This window comes from Puma concolor, chromosome B4, assembly GCF_028749965.1.
Source record: "Puma concolor isolate L17-30 chromosome B4, mPumCon1.1.hap2, whole genome shotgun sequence".
Taxonomy (NCBI): Eukaryota; Metazoa; Chordata; class Mammalia; order Carnivora; family Felidae; genus Puma; species Puma concolor.
In genome coordinates this window covers 117,640,146-117,666,885 of record NC_141673.1, presented here as the reverse complement: position 1 = coordinate 117,666,885, position 26,740 = coordinate 117,640,146, and the positions used below count along the sequence as shown (strand labels likewise).

The window sequence follows — 26,740 nt, the reverse complement described above, 5'->3', positions numbered from 1 at the left end:
CCAAATCTATTTCACTTCTTAAAAACACAAAGTCTTCCGATTCATGAAAGAATGCAGGAAAACGTTACTCCTAACTGTTCTCTATGGCTACTTCTTGTATGAAGCTTTGGGCCTTAGAGAGGGGTGTGACCTTGTGACTAGAAATATGGGTCCCAGTTAGATGTCTGCATCAGTGAATTTTGAGATGGCACAGTTTCTCTTTTTTTTAAGTTTATTTATTTATTTTGTTTTTTTTGAGAGAGATATAGAGAGCAAGCAGTTGAGGGGCAGAGAGAGAGGGAGACAGAATGCCAAGCATGTTCCACGCTACTGTCAGTGCAGAGCCTGATGCAGGGCTCGGACTCATGAACCATGAGATTATGACCTGAGCTGAAATGAAGAGTCAAGTTGGATGCTTAACTGACTGAGCCACTCAGGTATCCTAAGATGGTACCGTTTCTGATGGCAACAAAGTACAGTGTGTAATCCTGGGAGTTCTTGGCTGAGGTGGACATAATGATAAGATCAATTTAATGGATGAGGTTAATTTAATAAAGTAACTGGTAATTAATAACTCTACTTCCAAAATAAGATAGTTAAGTGGTTTCATAAATAGCTAATTGTTGGCATGATTTTGTACATATCGGTTTAGAATAGGCTACACCTTTGGTTGTAACTTTCCATTTTGTGTATTACACCTCTGTTAATTCTACCCTTTCCTAGACTAGCAACCTGCATTGCAGCAGTTTTCAGAGTAGGGTCTGAGAAGCAGGGCATATGGAACAGGAGAGCAATAGCAGAGCCAGAGAGGAATCCAGGTGAAAGCAACGGATTTGACCTTACATGGTGGTCCTTCTGGCTATAGTCTGAAGATAAGCTGTTTAATACTCTCACTACTGTTTTTGTGCTTCATGTCCCCACTTGAAAATCTGACGTGCAGAAAAAAATACTTGTAATATATTTCACTTTAGTCTTTTAGGATTTTAGGAACTGAGGGCCAGATGAGAATACTTTGAACTATTTGGTGACTTAAAAATGACAGCAGACCCCAAATAGGGAGGCAGAACACAAACACGGACTACATTTTAAAAGAGATTTTAGATTTTTTAAAAAACTGCATAGCCTCTTTGGCATATTGTTAGACAACTATACATTCTAGGGCCCAACATGACCAAATCAAAGCTCATAAACCATGTTTATGGCAGTATTCTTAGTATGTAACTATACCCCTACACATGCCTTCTCCAGGTTCTCTTTGGCTTCCTGATTGGGCATGGGTCATTGGACGGCTGAAGTTAAACAGAGAGTGATGTCAAATTCCTGTCCTGTTTGATCAGCTGTGTTCTGTCACACCTGGAGTCAAGAAATTGGCCTCGTCCACACTCAGTGCTCAACATTCCTGGCTAAAATTGCCAAAGCATGTATTCCAACCTCACAGAAAGGAACTTTTTCTCTTCTCTTTTGAGGAAACATTCTGACATGTCTCTGATTAGCTTCTCTGTTTAGAGGAGATCCTTAGGCCACTGTTTCAAAATCACTAGAGATTATTTTCTCCAAGATCAAAATTCAGAACCAGATGGTATTTTCTAAACAAGCGGCAAAATGAAGTTTAAAAAGTTACAAGGCCAAATGATCTCATGGATGTATTACTGATTTGGAAGACAAATTGAGTTTTCTTCCTAGTTCTATAATTGGCTTACTACACATTCAGAGTATTTATTCTAAAACGAGACTACCTGTTTCCTATCTAATTCCTAAGTGGTAGTTATAATATAAAATTTTAACATAAATTGCCTTATAAAAATACAAACATATTTAAGCTTTTATTTTTTCTTACTAAAACTTTCTAAAATCAATGAAAAGAAACAGAATTAAGAAAATCAAGTACTATCTTGCAACAATAAAAAAAAAAAGAACAACAGAAAAATGCAATGATATTTTAAGAAAGAAAATGATTCTTATGCTGGGAAAAGACATGAAAGAGATTAGAAGCGATGCAATGATATATTTTTTATTTGAGTTTCTGTAGTTTTCAATACCTTATTGTTCATGGAGCACAAATTTGAGTTGACTTTCTGCAACAGAGTTTTGCCTCTTAAGAACAAAGAATTTAATGTATGGACTCTTGCCAGACTCAGCTGTTGCGTTCTTTACATTACAAGTTCGTAATACTGAACACCTGTTCAACCACTGTTTTTCTCCAAAAATGTGTTTGATCATTCAGCTTGAAAGGAACAGCTTTTCACTTCCATTTACAAATCTCTCACACTTTTCACAAAGTACTTAATTGTCTGCAACCATACTTGCAGCTCATGAAATTTACCAAATAAACATCACTGTAGACAGAGGTCATTAGGATCTCTATTCTTTTTAGCAAACTTAACTGGAAAAAAAACAACAACAAACTTTCCTTAAGCCTAATACAAAAAACTCACCGTAAAGTGGTGCACTGTTAAATAAAGTTACTTAGAAAAATATGCAATGAGTTTTTTGTGATTAGTTCACTTTCAGTCAGCCTTCTGTTCTTCAGTTCTTGGTAGACTGAAGAACACTGGGTAGTTTTCTAACAGAAGATGCTTATTTTCTGTCTTATTCTTTCAACTTTTGTATAGGAGCATAAAGCAGATTCATATTTCACATTCTGATTTTCCAATCATAGAAAGAATGGACAAATAGTTATTAAGCTTGCAAAACATATCTTTTTCACTTGGCACATTTTCCTTATCACTCATAAGCTATCAAAAACTATTTTATGTTGACCTTCTCAAAACAAAGGAAAATTTTATGCCTTCTAATTGAGACACTGGTCTACCAGTGAAAGTGTCAACCCTCCTTATTACAAAGATCTCACATTCCATTTGTTCTGTGCGTCTAACGGCAACTATAATGCCACTACAATGCAAAATTACATGATAAATCTTTGTCTCAACGATCCCACAGTTCATTACCAAAGTCTCTGATTCTGGTACTTTGCTGCCTGGCTCACTCACTGATAGGTAGCTTTAAATATTCCTTTATAAGAAAAGATGCAATACATTCACTAGAACTAATTTTCACATCTCATTTTCTTAGCAGATAGATCTGAAAATGTGTTCTCATACACATGCTGTTAAAAATATAAAAAATGGATAACATCTGTTTTGAACAGTTGACATTTCACCACATCCATTCCACATGGACTCATACAGAGTGCACTTAGGTTTCATGATGCCTGACAGACAGCCGTGGCAGGGACCCTGAGGTTGCCATAACTTGTCTGGAGGCTTGGCTTATGCTTTCTTCCCATTTGTGTTGCTCTTAGCTATAATTGACAATGGCTTATTTCTGCAGCATTTCTGTCAGTGCTCTTAATCCAGACAAAGAAGTCCTTTATTTCAAAATGGTGCCAAATCCTATCATTCAGAAGTTAATAAGCCTAAATGACCTACAAAACATCTTATGCGAAAAAAATGTGGAAATCCTTTCTTACAAAATAAAAGGCAATTTTTCCTAGAAAGTGCAGTCATTAACTTACCTGAATGGGGGGAAGGAGGAGGGAAAAATGGACCAAAATATCTGGCAAGATATCTTCTAGTTCATTATTTTACTGCAAACTGGATACCCAGCATTTTCAAAAAATGTTTCCTGCCTCTACTTTCCTTCAGAACTTACAATCTTATTAGAAAACCTAAAAACAACAGAATATCCAAACTGCTACTTGAAAATGCTAAATTGAATATAATCAAGTGGGGTAAGTTTTCGAGGGTGATGTCAAATACAGGAGACCCTAAAAAAGTCCCAACTACACATAACCTCCTTGCATACAGACATTTACAAGTATCTTTATGCATAATATTTCAGCTAATCCAAAAAGGCAGTTGATTATAAAATGCACTATTATTTTTCATACCACCAAGGAAAACACTACCCTTTAACCTAAGATGCAATGTGAATTATAAAACACTTCCTTGGGGGACTGTGTTTGAATTTCTACCAATAAGTCAGAGGTAACTTTATTTTCTCTCCCTATGTGAAAGAACATTCTAGAAAGGCTCAATTGTTTTGTTTAACCTCATTCTCTATTTTAACACTGGAAACTTAATTGAGTAATGTTACACATTTTTGTTACGATGATATTAAAAAGGCATACAGAATGTAATGTGCACCTCCAAAGGATTTGGCCAACAGTGCTAAATAATGTTGAATTAATCAAGTTATAGTGAAGATATGCCTAGAGATTAAATTAAATCATTGCTAACTTTTACTATTATATTAATTATATTGATTTTAACCTTTAATTTTATTATATGCATGTATTGTCACAAAGCTCTTCAAGGCAAAATGAAAATTTAAATGTAAATGCTTAAGAAGTGTAAAGCCAGTCCAATTATTAATATTACAACATGCTCCTCTCAGGCATCATTTTATATGCAATGTCTGTCTTTCACACTTACTTCAAGGAAGCCAATGGAAGTAATAGAAGATGTTGTACCTGCTTGGGTATAATACATGGATGACACAGGGATAACAACTGATTCTGGGGTGCCTGGGTGGGTCAGTCAGTTAGGCAGCATTCCAAGTTACTTAACAAGTAAATTCCAGTTACTTAACATAAAATGTAATGCTAGTTTCAGGTCATGATTTTGCAGTTCCTGATAACATGAGCTCCACATCCACCTCTGTGCTGTCAGCATAGGGTCCACTTCAGGTCTTCTGTCCCCCTCTCTCTCTGCCCCTCCTCACCTCACACACACATGAGCACTTTCTCCGTCTCTCAAAAAGAAACATAAAAAAAAACCAAAACTGATTCAATCCTCAGGTTACTATGTCATAGATTAAAAATGGGATCAAAACCAAAACAAAACTTTTTCTGTTCTTGATTTGTGATTCATTTTTGATATAAGCATTGAAAAACCAAAGAGATCAACAACTAATGGATTTGAATTATTGGTTTAGCATGAAAAGGATTACTCAATAAAATATAAAACATTGTTGAAAACTTACTAAAATAGATACAGCAAGACCCAAATGTCTTAGTGCGGCTTATACTGTTTTTCAGAAGTATAAATGCTTCAAAATTTGAAAATTTGATGATATGCATTTCATTTTCAATTCTTTTGTGACTTTTGAAAAGCACTTTTTTTGTGAATTTTTAATTTTTTAAAATGTTTATTTATTTCCGAGAAAGAGGGAGACAGAGTGTGAGCGGGGTCTGAGCAGGGCAGGGGCAGAGAGAGAGAATGGGAGACACAGAATCCGAAGCAGGCTCCAGGCTCCGAGCTGTCAGTACAGAGCGCCATGCAGGGCTCCGACTCACCAATCATTGGAACATGGCCTGAGCCAGTCAGATGCCTAACCGACTGAGCCACCCAGGTGACCTATGAAAAGCACGTTTTTTTTAATTTTAACTTTTTAGTTTCTCTCACTGAAGATGGCAAATACTGATGGAAACAAAACACTAAAGGTAGAATTTTACTTCAAAGTTTCTAAAACTTAGAGAAAGTTAAATAATGAAAATTTCAAGAGATTTTTAAAGCTTCTTTCTTTAAACATACTCTGTTATTTAGAGCAGTTTTATGTTCATAGCAAAACTGAGCAAAAGGTACTGAGGTTTCCCATACCCTGTCCACGCACATGCACAGTGCCTCCCATTATCAACATAATCAATGGTACCCACCATAGATTTTTTTTAAATGTCTTTGGCACACCAAAGATATTTTTAAAATACCCCTCTAAAGCGGTACACTAAATGATATATTTTTTAAAGTTTGCAGTATCTACATTTTTGAAGTTCTCAAAGCTTAAAACAGCCCTAAGACTTTTGGGAAATCCCGTATTTTCTGGAGCAATTTTTCTGGGGCTTTTCTTCACAAAGGAACCGCCCAGAAAAATCTTCTTGGAAATGAAATGAAAACTGTATAGACTTGCTTGTTGATGTGGGTGGCAGCTGTATTGTGGTGGAACCACAGCACAGGATGTGGGGGCAGAACTGGGGTTCATATTGTACCTCTAGTTATGTGATCTTGAGCAAGTTATTAAATACTCTGATGACTTTCTCCTCAGAAGCAAAAATAATTGGTTGCACAGTTAATTGAGATGATGTATGTGAAAGGCTATAGTTTACACATATAAATAATGATGGTTATGGTGAAAACAGTAGAATGACAGTCTAGTGTGAAAAGAGCTAAGTACTATGCAACCTGCTTTACAACATAAATCTTGATGAAGAGTTGAGAGTCCCAGAGGGAAACATCTCTAGGGATGACCGTGTTAACTAAAGTAGAAACTCTCTGGACAAATTCATCTATGGGGCCATACTACTTCTTTTTCTGTTTTTTGTTATCATCTATTTGTTTATTTTTGAAATCATTTTAAGTTTTTATTTAAATTCCAGTTACTTAACATACAATGTAACGTTAGTTTCAGGTGCAAATTATAGTGATTCAACACTTCCAAAATACAGCGATTCAATGTTAAATTCCAGTTACTTAACATACAATGTAATGTTAGTTTCAGGTGCAAAATATAGTGATTCAACACCTGGTGCTCATACAGCAAGTGCTCTCCTCAATCCCCATATCATTTCATTTATTTATTTTTTATCCTGATAAGCGTACTCTTCAATCCCCATCCTCTATTTTCTCCATCCCCCCGCCCCATCTCCTTTTCAGTAATTATCAGTTTGTTCTGAAGTGTCTGTTTCTTGGTTTGTCTCTATTTTTACTTCGGTCATTTATTTTATTTTATTTATTTATTTATTTTTTTAACGTTTACTTATTTTTTTGGGACAGAGAGAGACAGAGCATGAACGGGGGAGGGGCAGAGAGAGAGGGAGACACAGAATCAGAAACAGGCTCCAGGCTCTGAGCCATCAGCCCAGAGCCCGACGCGGGGCCCGAACTCACGGACCGTGAGATCGTGACCTGGCTGAAGTCGGACGCCCAACCGACTGCGCCACCCAGGCGCCCCTTATTTCTTAAATTCCAGTTATGAATGAGATCATTGGCATCTGTCTTTCCCTGATTCACTTATTTCACTAAGCATTATACTCTCTAGCTCCATCCTTGTTGCAAATGGCAAGGTTTTATTCTTTTTATGGCTGAACAATATTACATTGTGTAAATCTACCACATTTTCTTTATCCATTCATCTATCGATGGACATTTGGTCTGTTTTCAATAGTTTGGCTATTGTAAATAGGGGTGCATGTATCCCTTTGAATTAATGTTTTTGTATTTTGAGGGTAAATACCTAGTAATCTCATTTCTGGATTTTAAGGTTGTTCTAGTTTTAATTTTTTGAGGAACATTCATAAAGTTTTCCACAATGGCTGTACCAGTTTGCATTCCCACCCACAGTGCAAAAGGGTTCCTTTTTCTCCACATCCTTACCAGCAACTGCTGTTTCCGGTTTTTGATTTTAGTCATTCTGACAGGTATGTGGTGGTATCTGTTTATAGTTTTGATTTTCATTTCCCTGATGATGAGTGATGTTGAGCATCTTTTCGTGGGTCTGTTGGCCATTTGTATGTCTTAGAGAAATGTCCATATCTTGTGCCCATTTTTTAAATGGATTGTTTGGTTTTTGGGTATTGAGTTATACCAATTCTTTATATATTTTAGATACTAAACCTTTATCAGAGATTCCATTTGCAAATATCTTCTCCCATTTCATAGGTTGCCTTTAAGTTTTATTGATTGTTTCCTTCCTGTGCAGAAACTTTTTATTCTGATGTAGTCCCAATAGTTTATTTTTGCTTTTATTTCCCTTGCCTCAGGAGATATATCTAGAAAAATGTTGCTACAGCCAATGTCAGAGAGATTACTGCCTGTGCTCTCTTCAAGAATTTTTATGATTTCCTGTCTCACATTTGGTTCTTTAATCCATTTTGAATTTATATTTGTGTACAGTGAAAGTAAGTGGTCCAGTTTTCATTCTTTTGCTTGTGGCTGTCCAGTTTTCCCAATGCGATTCATTGAAGAGACTGTCTTTTTCCCATTGGATATTCATTCCTCCCTTATCAAAGATTAATTGACCTTGTGTCCATGGGTTTATTTTTGGGTTTTCTGTTCTATTCCATTGATCTATGTGTCTATTTTAGTGCCAGTACCATAGTGTTTTAATTACTACCACTTTGTAATATAGCTTGAAATCTGGAATTGTGATACCTCTAGTTTTATTTTCTTTTTCAAGATTGCTTTGGCTGTTCAAGGTCTTTTGTGGTTCCATACAAATTTTAGGATTGTTTGTTCTAGCTCTGTGAAAAATGTGGTTGGTATTTTGATAGGGATTGCATTAAATGTGTAGACTGCTTTGGATACTATAGACATTTTAACAATATTTGTTCTTCCAACCCATAAGCATAGGATTGTCTTTCCATTTCTTTGCATCATCTTGAATTTCTTTCATTAGCGTATTATAGTTTTCAGAGTACAGGTCTTTCACCTCTTTGGTTAAGTTTATTCCTAAATATTTTATTATGTTGTAAATGGGATTGTTTTCTTCATTTCACTTTCTGCTGCTTCATCATTAGTGCATAGGAATGCAACAGATTTCTGTACACAGATTTTGTATTCTGCGACCTTACTGAATTCATTTATCGGTTACAGTAATTTTTTGGTGGAGTCTTTAGAGTTTTCTATACAGTAACATGTCATCTGCAAGTAGTGAGGGTTTTACTTCTCCCTTACATACTTGGATGCCTTTTATTCCTTTATGTTGTCTACTTGCCGTGGCTAGGACTTCCAGTACTATGTTGAATAAAAGTGGTGAGAGTGCACATCCTTGTCTTGTTCTGGACCTTAGTGGAAAAGTGCTCAGTGTTTCACCTTTGAGTATGATGTTGGCTGTGGGTTTTTCATATAAGGCCTTTATAATGTTGAGACCTGTTCCCTTTAGACCTACTTTGCAGAGGGTTTGTATCATGAATGGATATTGTACTTTGTTGAATGCAAAAAAAGCATCTATTGAAATGATAATATGGTTTTTTCTTTTCTCTTATTCATGTGACATATCATGGATCGTTTTGCAAATATTAAACCATGCTTGCATCTCAAGAAAAAAATCCTACTTGATTGTGGTGAATGGTTTTTAAAAATTCATTGTTGGATTCAGTTTGCTAATATTTTATTGTGGATTTTGACATCTATATTCATAAGAGATATTGGCCTGTTGTTCTCTTTTTTTGTGGTGTCTTTTTTTGTGGGGCTATACTTTTTAACTATTTAATGGAAACTATGGATTAAGCCCTGGGAAACTATGCTCAGGTTTCTACCAGTGGATCAGAGGTAACTTTATTTTCTCTCTCTATGTGAAAAGACCATTTTAGAAAAGCTCTAACATTTTTTTTGTTCACTAACCTCATTCTCCTTTAATATTGGAAATTTAATTGCATAAATAAATTTTGATATGGCCATACAACAAAATACTACACAGCCAAGAATTAGACAGGGGTATGAAAAGACATATATAGAGAACAAGAGAGATATTTGCAATCCATTCTTAAGGAAAAAACCCAACCTAACACTAAGTGATGGTTATCCCTGAGTACTGAAATTACAGGTAGTATTTTTCCTTTGCTTTTGTTTTTAATGAAAAAAACATTTTTTTTAAATTGTGGGAAAAAACTCATAAAGCTCCTTGTTTTTATTTACTTTCTATATTTTACATAGTAAGCATGTAACCATAGGTAATCATGTAAATCTTGAGGTTTATAGCTCTTTGCAGGGGTTGCCTTAAAAAAACAACCCTCCATTATTTGCAGATCTCAGACTTGGGCTATCCAAAACAACAGCCACTAGCTACATGTGGCTATTTCAATTTAAGTTCATTAAGGTTAATTTAAATGATTTAGCAAAGTTAAATCTTAATATAATTAAAAACTCAGTTTCTCAGTCATACTAGTCACATTTCAAGTGCTCAATTACTACAGGCGGCTAATGCTTACCATATTTGAAGAGTACATTTTGATCATCATAGAAAGTTCTATTAGACAGAGTGGTCTTAAACCATGGTTTGATTGGTATATGTATAAATTATGAGATGCTATTTTTTTCAGTATTATAAATGTGCTTTCTTCCTTTTGCCTTTCTGAGCACATGGCCTCTTTCATACTCTACCCCTGAGGTATCCTTCTACCTTGGGAAGATGAATTTTGTTTTGTAAAGATGCAAGGAAAGAGACCCATGTAATATTCATTCACTTTCTGATCCTAGAAAATAGGATTTTTCAAAAAGAAAAAAGGCTTGCAAATCAGGCTATTTTCTTGAGGAAAGATGTTCTAAATTTCCTTCTTTCTCATTTCAAGGGCCAAAACCAGTATATTACACCAACAGTCTTCAAAATTTTTGCTCACAAATCCAAATACATTTTTGAAAACATATGTATCCTCCTCATCTATTTCAAATTGATATCTAAAAATGTTCATCATAAATTTAATCATAGAAGATATGTTGTTTTACATATATGCCATCAAAATTTTGACTCTGAATATTTAGTTAATTTACTTTATGGATATATCTTCTGTATTACCTAATCAGAAAACCAGTCTTCATTGTTGAAATAATCAGCCAAATTTTACTTATTGTCAATTAGGAAAAGTCTGACTTCATTTTTTTAAAATTCACATAAGGGTATTAATTCAGATTCTTTTGATATTTTTCTCACTTCTGAATTCAGTGATGATGCTTTATAAGATTAAGGAATAGTGACAGCTTTCCTTCCTTCCTTGCTTCATGCCTCCCTCCCTTCCCTTCCCTTTCTTTCCTTCACTTCCCTCTTCCTTCCCTTCCCTTCTCCTTCCCTTCCCTTCTCCTTCCCTTCCCTCTCCTTCTTCCCTTCCATATCTGCTACACACACACCCTCTCCCTCCCTCTCATACCTTTCCTATACTAATCATTCCTTTAGGTGTCTTCTAAACTTCATACTGTCTCCTCTTAACAGCTAAACTTCTAGAAAGAACTATTAATTATCTTTACATCTACTTCTCCCCTTATTTCTTACCTCACTGCCATTTGACTTAAATTCTCTGTTCTCAATTAAAATGTCTATGAACAATGATCACTTATTTTTTCATATTTTTTCATACTTGTTTTGGTTTTCAAAGGTAAATAACCTCCTAGGGGCAAATGATATTATTGAACATGCTCCCCCCTTTCTTGAATTTGTTTCCTTTTTTGGCTTTCTTGTCACCCTCTCTCTTTTTTTTTTTTAATGTTTATTCATTTTTGAAAGACAGGGACAGAGCACAAGCAGGGGTAGGGCGGAGAGAAAGGGGGACACAGAATCGGAAGCAGGCTCCAGGCTCTGAGCTGTCAGCACAGAGCCCGACGAGGGGCTCGAACTCACGAACCGCGAGATCATGACCTGAGCCAAAGTCGGACACTCAACCGACTGAGCCACCCAGGCGCCCCAACCCTCTCTTGATTATTACCTATCACTCCTTAGTCTTCTTCTATGACTCCTCTTCATCATTACCCTTCTTCCCTTATTCCACACCCTCTGCCTGTCCTCTACCCTTCAGACTTCAGCTACCTCTGGTATGTTGATGATTCTCACATATCCATCCATCTCTGGTCCTGAGTTTTCTCCAGACACCCAGATTCATATACTCAAGTGACTGGCTATGTCTATCTAGATGAAAACAAATCTGCCATCTTTTCCTCAAATCATGTTCTCATGTTTTTAAAGTTACTAGTTCTTAGTTGACAAAGTTAAAATATAAAAACAAACAAAAAACCCCTCAAACTCTCTCTTGATCTCCTTCTCCCAGCCAACATCCAATCATACACCAATTTCTGATTTCTACTTCACAATTATTTCTTATATTGACTCTTCCTGTTTGCCCACATTGGCACTGTGTTAGGTCAGATTCTAACTGCTTTCACCTGAACCACTGCAATAGCCTAATTAGTCACCCACTCATATTTTCTAATTAACCAATATGCTCACATCACTTCCTTGTTTAAAATTCTTCAAATGTTCATGTTACCTAAATGATAATGCGTACAGAAGAGTGTAGTTATTGGTAAGAGTAGTGAACCAATCGGGGCGCCTGGGTGGCTCAGTTGGTTAAGTGTCTGACTTTGGCTCAGGTCATGATCTCACAGGTTGTGAATTTGAGCTCCACGTCGGGCTCTGTGCTGAAGGCTCAGAGCCTGGAGCCTGCTTTGGATTCTGTGTCTCCCTCTCTCTCTCTGCCTCTCCCCCACTTGTACTCTGTCTGTCTTTCTCTCTCAAAAATAAACATTAAAAAAAAAAAAGAGTAGTGAACAAGCAGAGATCGTGAGTCTGTTTTCTATCAGGAGTGATAAGATGGGGGCCAAGGTGTCCTCTTCTTAAGAAAAATTCAAAGACACTAAGGTAGTAGCAGTAGAGAATGTGCAGAGGGCAGGTAAGATTCAACAGAGGTGAACAAGTAGGAACTCTTTACGGAGGCTTGGATCCAGTCTAGGCCCTGGGGCCAAGGGCTGAAAGACAAACATGTTGGGTTGTGTCTGACTATGGTTCAGTTTAGGTTGCTAGCACAGGAGACCAGTCAGATATTCAGGACAGATATCCTGGACAGGGGGTGCCTGGGTGGCTCAGTTGGTTGAGCATCTAACTCTTGGCTTCAAGCCTTGCATTGGGCTCCACACTGACAGTGCAGAGCCGGTTTGGGATACTCTCCCTTTCTCACTGCCTCTCCCCTGCTCTCACTTTTTCTTAAAAAAAAAAATCCTAGGCAGGAATAATAAAAATTAAAATATTAAAATGTCTCTTACACAATGTCTTTGTCTTTTTACAGCTAGCAATAGATAAATAGGCAGATTTGGAGTTAAAAATCCACAAGAATAAAGGACACAATTTACACATAATAATAGCACTATGTTCATTTTGTATCTATATAGACACAATGGCATCTCATCGATGAAACAAAATTAAACTGTATATTTAAATAAGATTTTATTTTTGATGATGATTGAGAATGAACCAGTATCTATAACATCCTTCTCCAGGAAAAGTAAAGACCTTTATTATGTGTTTACCTATTACTTTACACTATGTAACATGTTTTTGGAATCATCTGGTAGTTTAAATTCAGATTGTTACTGTGATTATACTGTCTGCTTTTATTTTACTTTATGTCATTTCTTTATTTTAAAGAAATTCTTTTTTAAAAACTTTATAAAATTTGAAAGCCATATTATCAACACAAATTTATATTTAACTCAATTCCAGTGAGTTATTTGCTTATTATTGTTTCTATAACTAATGTTATTCTCCTTCTTAGAGTCTTTTGTTTTGCTGGAAGATAGTCTACAGTTTTTTATTTTTATTTTTTCACAGAAGGTTTATGGAGAATAAGCTTCCTGAGTCTTGACATTTCTAAAAGAAAAAGGTCTTTATTCTGTTCTTACTCCATACTCACCTGAATGCTAGTTTTTATAGGATATAGAATTCCAGGATAAAAATACCTTCCTCTAAAGACAGTAGAGGATTTGTTCCATTTTCTTTTACAATTTATTGTGAACAATTTTGAGTCTAATACTGGTGTGATCCTTATTCTTATATAATTTTTTCCTTTCCTCTAATTTCTGGAAACACCGTATTTGAATTTGTGTCTAGGTATAGATAGTTCTCTTTGTATTTTCTGCTTGGCACTAAGTGCATCTTCTCAAACTGAAGACTAGACTCTTTCTTCGACTCCTCGATTTACAGATGCTTCCCTTTTTTTTATGATGATTTTTTCTAGCCTTCCACTGCTCTCTTTCCTTTCATGTATTTTCTTGTGCTGTTTTCTTCTGACTTTTACTTTACATTATTATTTAGTAGACTTAAACTTGCAGATAACTACTCAGTCATACCTAATATTTGTCTCTTCTATTAAATTTATTGTTTTCTCAAATGTTTTTAATTTCCAAAAGCCTTTGTTAATCTATAAATGTATCTTTTTTTTTTTTAATAACAGCCATTTTAGGTATAGTATTTATTCCCCTTGGGTCATTCTGAGGATCTAAATTTTTTGCTCATTCTGAGGATATAAATTTTTAAAATTTCATGTTATAGTCTGTTCCTTACATTATCTCTGTTTCCTCTGAAGTTAACTCTGCTTTTTAGTACTGGCTTGTCTTAAGTACCATTAGTCTTCCTTAAATATTTGGTGATCCTTAGTTGTTCATATTTATAAGTGAAGGACTGGGCTGATTAGCTCAGGTAACTGATAAGGATATCCTTCAAAGATAGGTAGTGGTATTTCCTCAGTAGGTTCTTCCTTGCTCCTTAAACAGTATTTAAATTCTGCATTTAAAATTTTTCTTTGGACCTTACAGAATAGGAATTACATTGTGTATCTACTTCTGAAAGTTGGGGTTTTTTTGTGCAATATGTTTATGAGGTGTGCTGATATTGATGAATCCATTACTGAAATACATTCCTTTTCTACTGCTGCTCTGTATGATACAGTATGACCATAGTATCATCCTGTTGTCCATTTTCCTGTAGGTTGACACTTGAGGTGTTCTTATTTTTATGTCCTTGCTATAAAAAAAATAGTTCTATTCACCAGTTTGTAACAGGTCTCCTTCTATTATTAGTACACACCACAATTCACTTTTTACAAAAGATTATTGCTAGTCACAAATATTTAGGATGATATTCAGAGTCACGTTAGATTTACTACAGGAATAAAATCCTTTAGATAAAAATGTTCAACAGAGAAAAATATCTCTAGCAACCAGGAACTGAAAAGGCAATCTCCAAATCTATAGAAAAAAATTTAAGATAATAGAAATAGGCTGAAAAGGGATCTTTAAAGAAAATAATAAAATTTACAAATGAAGAGCTAAAAGACTTCAGAAACTTTCAGTCTTTTTTTTTTTTTTTTGTCTTGTAAAAATTTTATTTTTGGGCTTTATATCCAGTATTTACTGACAGCTAAGAAAAGTGGAATTCATGAAATTATTTGACTTTTTCAAGGTAACAAAGAACTTAGTGATCTTTCACTGTCATATTTCAGGCTATATAAATAAGATAGAAGCAATTTTATGCTTCTTAAAGTAGCAGGTAAACACAGGCAATTTTCTTATCACCCAAGAGATAAGAACAGTCAACTTTTCTTCCCCTTGATTTTACCTGGGGTACCTTTTTCTTTTTCTTTGTTAACGTTTATTTATTTTTGAGAGAGAGACAGAGTGGGGGAGGAGCAGAGAGAGAGGGAGACACAGAATTTGAAGCAGCTCCAAGCTCTGAGTGGTCAGCACAGTGCCCGATGCGGGGCTCGAACCCACAAGCTGTGAGATCATGACCTGAGCTGAAGTCGGACACTTACCTGAGCCACCCAGTGCCCCTGGGGTACCTGTTTCAATTGCACCAGCCAGGCAGAAGTTGGTAAGCACTGCCACCTAAGCCTAGTTTGATTTGGCATTTAAAAACTAACCAGGAAAAGGCATTGCTCATATGCCACAAACATTCAGCACTTTTCTACCAGATGAGTTGGACCAAAATTAAGTTGAAAGTAACTAGTGACCTGTGATGACATTATTCAATACAGTATTAGATATTTTAGAATGGGCTGATTTGCAGTCTGTTCTTACCTTAGTGTTTTGGATGCAGGGACAGAGGGCCCATGCTGCACTGGCCTTCACTTCTGGGTGAGGATTCTTCAGGAGGGACCACAACAAACGAACTCCATCTAAGCGATCAATTATCCTATTTGTGAAGCCAAAAACAGAAGCATAAATTTTAATTAATATCTGAAAATGAAAACTTAAATGGCCTTTCTATCCACACAACTCTACTTTTCTCCTTTTAACATTTTGCTTAGATTTTTTTCCCCAAAAGTTTAACAATAGCAGGAATATAACATGCTGCTGAACTGTCAGTGTGGATTTCGGTTTTAAATTCATGACACAGAAAGCAAGCTCTGTGATAATTATGATTCACATAAACTCAAAATCAAGCCATGTAATTTTTTAATTAGCAGTACACAGACTGTTACCTAAATGTCAAAATACTGGTTTCTTTCATATAGTAACATCTATATACTTTCCAAAACAAATATTTATGCCTCAAAACTGTGAAGTTACCTTTTTTATTTGGTCTATGTTTAATTGACTTACCTTACCATATGACATATTTTAAACTCCTCCAGTCCTAATCTAGCATTAGGAATTAAAATCATTACACCACAGTGCACCCTTTGTTAGGCACGGATAACACGTAACTTGTTTTCCATGTGGTTCCTTCCCAGCAAGACTAACATTGCAGACTGTGTTATAATTACTTAAACACACTGTAATCAAAATATCTTCATGACTAGCTGAAAAATGAATTATCATCAGAGTCATCTCTACACCATCTGTCTTCTGTTTATATATCAATCAGTCCAGGGAGCATAACCTTGCATTAAGGTCCATTGAGTACTTGCAGTTGAGAAGGTGGCCAAACAAAACTTAATATCCTCGACAAACATGGCTTTGTTCGGAAAGATACGTTAAACTCAACGCAGATGAAAAAAGATAAAAAAACATCAAAACTCCTTTGATTTTTAATCTCAAGTTGAGTTAAACACATGTAGTATTTAGCCCCAGACAGAATAAATACTACCAGCTTAGAATGCCATTCAAATTCTTTTTTGAAAGTTGACATAAAGACGACTACATTTCTTGATTATCTGAGATGAGTTTGCCAGGGGGAAAAATGTATCACTCCAAAGGGTCCAAGTATGAGATCAGTTTTGCATAACCTTATAAAATAATTGTTAATGCAAGTAGCTTATAGTAAGACATAAATTGTCTCCTTAGAGAATGACTTGTAGTAAGAAAAATGCACATTGAGAAAGTATTTTAACACAAAGTTTAACTTCAGCTTTCTAAACCTAAAGCTTTCTGTCAATAGCTGTCAGTTTTCTGCTGACGGAAAAAGTTTGATTTCTCAACTGATGGAAAATGTAAAGAGACTGAGCACTTCACAGTGAAAGATTTACTTTACAAAGTTAAACAATCTTACTGCTTTACATATACCACTGAAAGCATAATTGTTGCTGATCCTTGGGTCTCTGTATTTATTCACATGCAATTTCTCAATGAACGATAGGTCTGTCCTGCCCTCTTGTAAATGTAGCAGTAAAACTTGCATTAGTAATATTTAACTGTACAGTGCTGGACATAACTTGACATACAGCACAAGTCATTTGCATGACACACCTTTCCAGGTTTTTTTTTAATGTTTATTTATTTTTGAGAGAGAGCTCATGGAGCAGGGGACGGGCAGAGATGGAGGGAGACAGAGGGTCCGAAGCAGGCTCTGTACTGACAGTGACAGCAGAGAGCCTGATGTGCGGCTTGAACTCACTGCGAGATCATGACCTGAGTCAAAGTCGGATGCCCAACTGACTGAGCACCCCATGCATCCCCAGGTTTTCTTAAAGGAGGGATTCAGTGTGGGCCCCCCAGGCAAAATTTCACAATTAACTATTAAAATTCACTATTAATTGTAAAGCTAGATCTATTGTCCCCAACCATTACCTGAAGCCTTAGGCAACTCAGTGGCTGCGTAGTTGTAAGGGCTGAGGATTGTGACCCCATTAACTGATGCCTTAAAAGACTCAGCACAGCACAGAATAATAACCTTAGATGAGGAAAACATGATTGAATCACATTTGTAAATATAGGAGCTAACAAAGTCAGGGGGTAGCAAACTTCAGGGTTTAACTTTGTCCTTTCCATTTTCCTTATTCTCTGTTTCAAGTTATTTACTGATGACTTTTACTTCAGGATAACCCAAGTATCTGCCCCTTACGTCCCTGCTCCTCCTGCCAACACCCTAATTCTGGTCTTTACCACCTCACATCAGGATGGCTATTGTAGTTGCACCCTTGATTTGGGGGCTTCAATTTCTCTCAGGTCCATCCAGCCTATAAATTCCTCTGACATTAATCTTCCTAAGGGAGCTTCTGGAGCTTCTGTAATAGCTCCTGGAGAGCAGGGCCCCAGGGATACTCATTCTGTCCATCACACCACCTAGCATATTCAATAAATGTGTGTACTCCCAGGAGAAACTTTGCAATGGTTTCCTATTGCCCATATGGTAGTAAAATCTTGATTCCTCACCAAAACCAATAAGATACCTAGGAATAAACCTAACTAAAGAGGTGAAAGGCCTATACTCTGAAAACTATAGAACACTTATGAAAGAAACTGAAGAGGACACAAAAAAATGAACAAGCATTCCATGTTCATGGACTGGAAGAACATAGTCAAAATGTGCATACTACCCAAAGCAATCTACACATTTAATGCAATCCCTATCAAAATACCACCAGCATCTTTCACAGAGCTAGAACAAACAATCCTAAAATTTGTATAGAACCACAAAAGACCCTGAATTGCCAAAGCAGCCCTGAAAAAGAAAAACAAAACTGGAGGCATCAGGATTCCAGACTTCAAGCTATATTACAAAGCTATACTCATCAGACAGTATGGTACTGGAACAAAAACAGACACATAGATCAATAGAACAGAATAGAGAACCCAGAAATGGACCCACAACTATGTGGTCAACTAATCTTTTTTTTTTTTAATTTTTTTTTAACGTTTATTTATTTTTGAGACAGAGAGAGACAGAGCATGAATGGGGGAGGGTCAGAGAAAGAGGGAGACACAGAATCTGAAACAGGCTCCAGGCTCTGAGCGGTCAGCACAGAGCCCGACACGGGGCTCAAACCCACGGACCACGAGATCATGACCTGAGCTGAAGTCGGACGTTTAACCGACTGAGCCACCCAGGCGCCCCTGTGGTCAACTAATCTTGACAAAGCAGGAAAGAATATCCAATGCAAAAAAGACAGTCTCTTCAACAAATGGTGCTAGGAAAACTAGATGGAGACATGCAAAAGACTGAAACTGGACCACTCTTATATCATATACAAAAAAAATTCAAAATGGATGAAAGACCTAAATGTGATACAGGAAACCATCAAAATCCTAGAGGAGACTGCAGGCAGCAACATCTCTGACCTTGGCCACAGTAATTCTTACTAGACATGTGACCAAAGGCAAGGGAAACAAAAGCAAACATGAACTATTGGGACCTCAAGATAAAAAGCTTCTGCACAGCAAAGTAAACAATCAACAAAAGTAAAAGATAGCCTACCAAGGGAAAATATATTTGCAAGGTGACATATGTGATGAAGGGTTGGTATCCAAACTCTCTAAAGAACTGATCAAACTCAACACCCAAAAAGCAAATAGCCCAGTTAAGAAATAGGCTGAAGACATGAACAGACACTTTTGCAGATAAGATATCCAGATGGCCAAAAGACACATGAAAAGATGCTCAACATCACTCATTATCAGGAAAAAAACCAAATCAAAACCATGATGGGATACCACCTGTTAGGATGGCTAAAATTAACAACACAAGAAACAACATTTCTTGGCAAGGATGTGGAGAGAGGGGAATCCTCTTGCACTGCTGGTGGGAATGCAAACTGGTACAGCCACTCTGGAGAAGAGTATGGAGGTTCCTCAAGAAACTAAAAATAGAACTGCCCTATGATCCAGAAATTGCACTACTAGGTATTTAACCAAAGAATACAGAAATATAGATTTGAAGGGGTACATGCACCCCAATGTTTATAGCAGCATTATCTACAATAGCCAAACTATGTAGAGAGCCCAAATGTTCATCAACTGATGAAAGGATAAAGAAGATGTACCCCCCCACACACACTGGAATATTATTCAGCCATCAAAAAGAATATCTTACTATTTGTAATGACGTGGATGGAGCTAAAATGTATTATGCTAAGCGAAGTAAGTAAATCAGAGAAAGACAAATACCCTATGATCTCACTAATATTTGGAATTTAAGAAATAAAACAGATGAACATGGGGGGGAAGGGGAGAGGAGAGAGGGAAACAAACCACAAGAAACTCTTAATGATAGAGAAAAAACAGGGTTGGTGAGGGGAGGTGGGTACTAAGGAGGGCACTTGTTGTGATGAGCACTGAGTGTTTATATAAGTAATGAATCACTGAATTCTATACCTGAAACCAGTATTGCACTGTATGTTAACTAAATAAAATTTAAATTAAAAAAACGCCTGACTCCTGAACTCAGTCTTTAACATTTCCAATGAGCTGATTTATTCCTCCCAATTCCCTATATTCAGGCATTTGCTCATAAACTCTTGGGCCATCTACTAAACATTAAGTGCTCAGCATACAGAAATAACAGATACAGTTAATTCTCATTACATGGGGTATTTATGTTCTATAAAGTCACTAAAAATGGGAGATTAGTAAATACTGAACCACTGGTCTTGGGGGAAATACAAAATTTTCTTCCTGACAGCGTTTGGTCAGAACATATTTATCAACAGATCAATCTATAACCATGTTTTATGTGTGTGTCTATGTAAAGCACCTTATTTAATATATACTGTTGATTCATTAACACTGGACCCACCTATGGCCAGCAGCACTGCAGTTCATCCTGAGCAATTCCTACCTAACACATATTTTGTCTGTAAGGCACATCACAACCTTCTTGCACTTGGGAACATCAGACTGGATAGCTCTTCAGCACTCTGCTTAGGGGCCATTTGAAACAGCAAAATAACTGACTCAAAACACAGAAGTGTGAAAATGTGGCACTATACAGGCTGTAAAAAAGGACACTTGTTTATAGTATGAAAGCTGAAACAAGAAGGCAGAGCCTGGCTTTGTTCAGCATCAGCTGGACAGCTGCATGAGGTGACTCAGATTTTTCCCTGCTCTGCACATGCGAAAGGGCTGTTAAGTATTGCTTTGGGCGTTACAAATAAATTTCAGCAGGGATATGAACTCACAAATACAGCATCTGCAAATTTTGAGGATTGTAACTGTCCTTCAGGAAAGTACGGTCTAATGAGAGAGATAAAGAAACCATTATAATCAATTATAATAAATGCTACAATACATGTGTGCATGGGGTTCCATATGAACACAAAGGGGAGACAATAGTTTACTCACAGGCTACAGAAATGTTCTCAGCTATAAGCCTTTCCCTTTGCCATCCCCATCTTTTGCTGTAATAACCCATCTTCTAAGGTCTATAACAAAACCTCTCCCACAAATGCTCTGGCTTCTCCCTCCTTAAGCCTCTTTTGAGTTTTGCTCTCCCCCTTTCTGGTATTCATGACACAGTGCTTTGTCTTGTAGTGATGTGTCTATACTTCCCTCCCCATTATTATAATTATTGTGTAATTTCCTTGACAGCAGGAATCATGCACTATGCTTCAGGCATACTTACCACAGCCAGTGAAATATTGGTCAAATGGACCTGAAACAAGACAGTCTATGTGCAACGAATCAAAAATCTCTCCCAACACAAATACATTCATTTTTAACCTCATTCTTGCAAAGTACCTGTCCAAGTTCTAAATCTAACCTCCAGAGTAAGTTTTCATTTGAAATTGACTTCAGTTGAAAGTACATTTTCATAGAATTTCTTTATAACTTTATTGTTTTTTTGCATATACAATGGTGGTCTTATAGGTAGCATTAATTTACACCACTGTCCATTGCGATGGGTCTATATCCTTTTGTATAGTTTTTAAATCTCATTAGCATCTTGCTCTGATTCATTTCTAGTAGTATGTAAACTCTTCCCATTTTTGTTACCAATTGAATTTTACATTAATTCTTTGACATTATAAACACAAAACTGACTTGTGTTTTCAAAATCTTCAACTTCACGGGGTGCCTGGCTGGCTCAGTTGGGAGAGCACCCAGCTCTTGATCTCAGGGTCTTGAGTTCAAGCCTCATGTTGGGTATAGAGCTCACTTAAGTAAATAAATAACTATCTGTAAAAAAAAAAAAAATGATTTAAAAAAAAGACCAAAATCTTCAACTTCATCATAGAAGTCAAACTGTGTGGCTGGCAGAAAAACAGTTCTAGAAAGATGAAAGATGAATACATATTCATATTCTGGCTATTAAATCCAAACAAGCCAAAAATGATGTAGCTGCTTGTTACGTTTCTTAATTTTGCTGTTGTTGTTGTTGTTATCATAACATTTGCTAAGACTGTTAAGAAGTCTGGCTGGCTTGCCCGCCCATTGAGGACACATATATGAACAAAAGTGAAGAGTCTGTGCCCACATGGTAGGCAATGCCAAGGTTGTAGAGTTTCTTTCTGACAATGCCAATGAAACTAGTTTGAAACCATAATTTTTCATGATTTCTAAAAATTTCACAATTTTCACTGAAAATTACACTGATAAATACTAATACATGACAACGACTTCTGCTAAATGTGGTTAGCCTAAGGAGAACACGATATTCTTATACCACATGACAGGATGCAACTGAAATCCATAGGTTTTGAAACCAACTTGGCAATAATAAAAATGGAAACATGAAAAGGATGACAGAATTAAATAACCCTGTGAAAAGCTGTAATTAGAAAAGAACTGTACTCTTCTCTACAGATTCTCAGCGTTTTTATATCTCTATTATTTGAAAAATTCTATGTGAGATCAAATTTGAAGAAAAGTAGTGAATGTGACAGCCCCAGGAAAGGGTATGTCCCAGAATTTCTTGGCCCTGGTAATACAGGATGATAGTCTACCCTTTTATAGTTGTGTAAACAATATGATCAGAAAAGTTTTAGAAACATCTTCTTAGAAAAAAAAATAATTCTTACAGTAAATATCAAGAGAGTGCCTGCAGGTGCCTGGCAATTTTTGAGGCATGGGGGAATTTTCCACCTTGAAAGCCAACAAATCCCTGCTCTATGGAGCTAATATTCTTTTGGGAAAACACATACAATAGAAAAGAAATAATCTGCATATTGTGTGAAATGTTGAAAAGTGACTGGAGAAAAATGAAACAGACAGGTGTGGTGGGATGGAAGTGGAGGGTGCAAGGAGAGTGTCCATGTGATAGGGACATGTGGCAGCAACCCTGCGGTGGTGAGGGAAGCTGGGATGGGGCTATGGGAAGGGTATTCTGGTACCTGGTGCAGTCCCTGGCTTGGAGAACTAGTCATTTTCAGTAAACATTAAATGAATGTTACTCAGTCATCATTACATTAATCAGATATTAGTGTTGGATCCTAGAGAACATCTACTTCAACACTTGTACTACACAATGAAAAAACAGAAGTAGAGTGCCTAACCAACTCAGTAAATGTTGGTTGTATAAACAAATAAGACATAATTTATCTTTTCTTTCTTCTCTGTAAAAAAATGCACATGATCTAGATGACTTCATTAAAAACAGCTGAGGAGGGGCGCCGGGGTGGCTCAGTAGGTTAAGCGTCCGACTTCGGCTCAGGTCATGATCTCATGGTCTGTGAGTTCGAGCCCTGCGTCGGGCTCTGTGCTGACTGCTCAGAGCCTGGAGCCTGTTTCGGATTCTGTGTCTCCCTCTCTCTGACCCTCCCCCGTTCATGTTCTGTCTCTCTCTGTCTCAAAAATAAATAAACGTTAAAAAAAATTTAAAAACAGCTGAGGTATGGTTTGCTCAAAACAGCAAAATGGACCAACGCAAATGTTAGTATTTATGGTCACCACAATGACAAGACACCTATTCCCCTCACTACCCCTTCTGTTTTATAATCCACCTTTTAAACTCAGTATATGTAATGGAACCTCTAAGTCAATGAATATGGATTTATATTAATCATTTTTAATGACTAGATAGTATTGATGCACCGTAATATATTTAACTGTCCTTTACTAATTGAAGTAAGGTTCTTTCTGGTTTTGCATAATAATGGAATAGAAGTAACATTGCAAAGGCCATCCCTGCATCCTTTTGCAATGCACTGCTTATCAGCTAAGAAGAAAAATACTGAGAAATGGAACTGCTCAGTAAAGATTCTATATATTTTAATTTTTTAAAAATTTTTTTAACGTTTATTCATTTTTGAGACAGAGAGAGAGACACAGCTTGAATCGGGGAAGGTCAGAGAGAGAGAGGGAGACACAGAATTGGAAACAGGCTCCAGGCTCTGAGCTGTCAGCACACAGCCCGACGCGGGGCTCGAACTCACGGACCGCAAGATCATGACCTGAGCCGAAGTCGGACGCCCAACTGACTGAGCCACCCAGGCGCCCCTATATATTTTAATTTTTAATACATAAAAGACTGTTCTCCATAAAAGTTATGTCAATTTGATTCCACATCTACAGATCATAAGAATACCAGTCACCAGCATTAGCTACTATCTTGATTTTGCCATTAACTGCAAAATATCAAACATACTTAGAGTTTTAATGGTAAAATAAATACCAATAACACAACTTTCAAAACCTAACATGTTTGTGTCATCTATCAATATAAATGTGTGTTCATTTTTATAAACCATTTGCAAATAAGAGATATCACATCGACTCACAACTAAAATTTTCAAATTTTCATCTTTTAAAACAAAGTGCAATCTTTTACACTATCATTGTACCACTGTTGCATTTGAGAAAGTTAAAATTAGCTCCCTAATATAACCAAATACCCAGTTCAGATTCAAATATTTCTAAATGCTCTGAAAACCTCCTTTAGAGCCCTATAAACAAAACCTAGTTTCAAACAAGGATCATGCACTGTATTTCTGATATGTCTAAAAGTCTCTTTTATTCTAGAACACCTTTATGGCACTGACTCTTTAAAGAGATCAAGTCTCACAATGTGTTTGTCTTCCTCAAGGTGTCATTAAATTTCTCCTCTCTTCTCTGTGTTTTCTACGAACAGGAAACTAGAACTAAAATCTGAGTTTGATTCAAATTACATATTTTTGGCAGAATACATCATGGGTGATACCATGTACCTCACACTGCACAACACACTGAGAGGCTCACAATGCCAGGTGTTCCACTCTTGGTGATGCCAAGTTTGGTCGTTTAACTACACTTATAACCACCATATATCTTCATTATAAAGACGTATGTTTCCATTTTCATTAAGTAACAATCTGTGTGGTGACACTTTGTCACTCTGAGAAAGTCCTGTCCCAAGAACATTTTCACTACCTTAAAGTTTCAGCATCCATTAATTATCCTTGCCAAAAAGAATTATTTTATTGGGAGTTACAGTGATTTTTTTAAAATTCTGTCTACTCTATTTATTAACTGACATTCTTTTACAAAGAAGAGCTTCCTCTCATCAACTGGGGACTTAGTTACCCTATAGAAAGGCAGAACAAATGTTTAATCCTTTCCCTTTAACTACTAATTTGTTGAATAAGGAGTTACTGTAATGGTAATTTCCAGTGGAAGCAAAGGAGATTTTTCTTCTCTCTCTCTCTCTCTTTGCACTCTTCCTCAGGATTTAAAATCCTATGTAATTAAATCTATCAAATATTTCTTTTATGATTTTGACCTTTAACTTATGCTTAGAATAGCCATCCACACTACAAGATAATAAAACTGAATGTTTCTTCTGTTCTCTTATAACTTACTTTGTTTATATTTAAATCTGTTAATCATCTGAATTTTCTATAAGAAGGAAGTAGGGATCCAGTGTTTTTTTTATGGTCACTCTATGATAATAACCTAAATTAATTAAAAATGAAAAATAATTAGAAAGATTTTAAGTATAGTGGTTCAGTCTCCAAAGCAAGGGAAACAAAAGCAAAAATGAACTATTGGGACTACATTAAACCAAAAAACTTTCATACAGCAAAGGAAACCATCAACAACACAAAAAGACAACCTACTAAATGAGAGAAAGTACATCTGATAAAGGGTTAATATCCAAAATATTCAAAGAAATACAACTCAATACCCAAAAAAGCCCCACAAATAATCTGATTAAAAATAGGTACAGTACCTGAATAGGCATTTTTCTAAAGAAGACATTCAGATGGCCAAGAGACACAAGATACTCAACATCATTAATCATCAGGGGAAAATGCCAGTCAAAACCACAATGATCCATCACCTCATATCAGTCATAATACCTTAAATTTTGATATGTAGTTATATGGCTATATAGTGATATAGATATAAATATATATTTAGTGTATCTATTGTATTCCGTTAATCTCTCCATACCTGCACAATTACTTGTTTGTTTTTAATAGTATGGGTGTGAGCGCTAGTGACTGAACAATAACCTACCAAATGCACATCCTTTAATTGCATAAAATAATTTGTCATTTCCTAATTAAGGGTCATTTATATAATTTGACTAAGATTATGTACTTTTCAAAAATGTTTATAATTGGGTTCAGAAGAAAGAAAATTCTGCAGCCAGAGACACAAAACTATTAAAAAATAAAACAAAAAAACAAACAGAAATGCTAGACTTGAAAACTGCAGCATAAGAATGAAGTATGTATTAGTTGGGCTTAATAGCAAACTGGAAATAGCAGAGAAATGAATCTGTGAACTTAAATAAAATAAAAGGAGAAATGAGAAAATATGAAAATGAAGGAGAAAATATGAAAAAAAAACAGAGTCTGTGGAGTATTATTACATGAAATATGTGTGCAATTGGAGTTTCAGGAAAAGGAGAGAGAGGAGAGAATAAGACCAAGAATACTTGTGAAGACAATGACTGAGGTCTTTCTAAAATCTATGGAAGACATTAATCCACAGCTCTGAGAAGCTCAGTGAAACCTAAACAGAATAAATACAAAGAAATACAAGAATAAATACAAATAAATACAAAGAAAACCACCCTGAAGCATATTGTAATCAAACAGCTGAAATCCAAAGATAAGGAGACGATTTTAAAACCAGCTACAGAAAAAAGATACATCAGGTATAGGGAAATATAATAAAAACAAAAGCTGACCTTTCACAGGAAACAATAA

The 26,740-nt window shown here is 36.1% G+C and overlaps 1 protein-coding gene across 1 annotated transcript in view; it reads right to left on the bottom strand.

Moving 5' to 3' along the window:
• Positions 1 to 26,740, bottom strand: part of ODAD2 (outer dynein arm docking complex subunit 2) — a 180,470-nt gene that overhangs the window by 67,585 nt on the left and 86,145 nt on the right. The window contains exon 17 of the mRNA XM_086715141.1: positions 15,531 to 15,645. Coding sequence (XP_086571267.1) covers positions 15,531 to 15,645 — 115 coding nt within the window. The remainder of the gene's footprint in view (positions 1 to 15,530; positions 15,646 to 26,740) is intronic.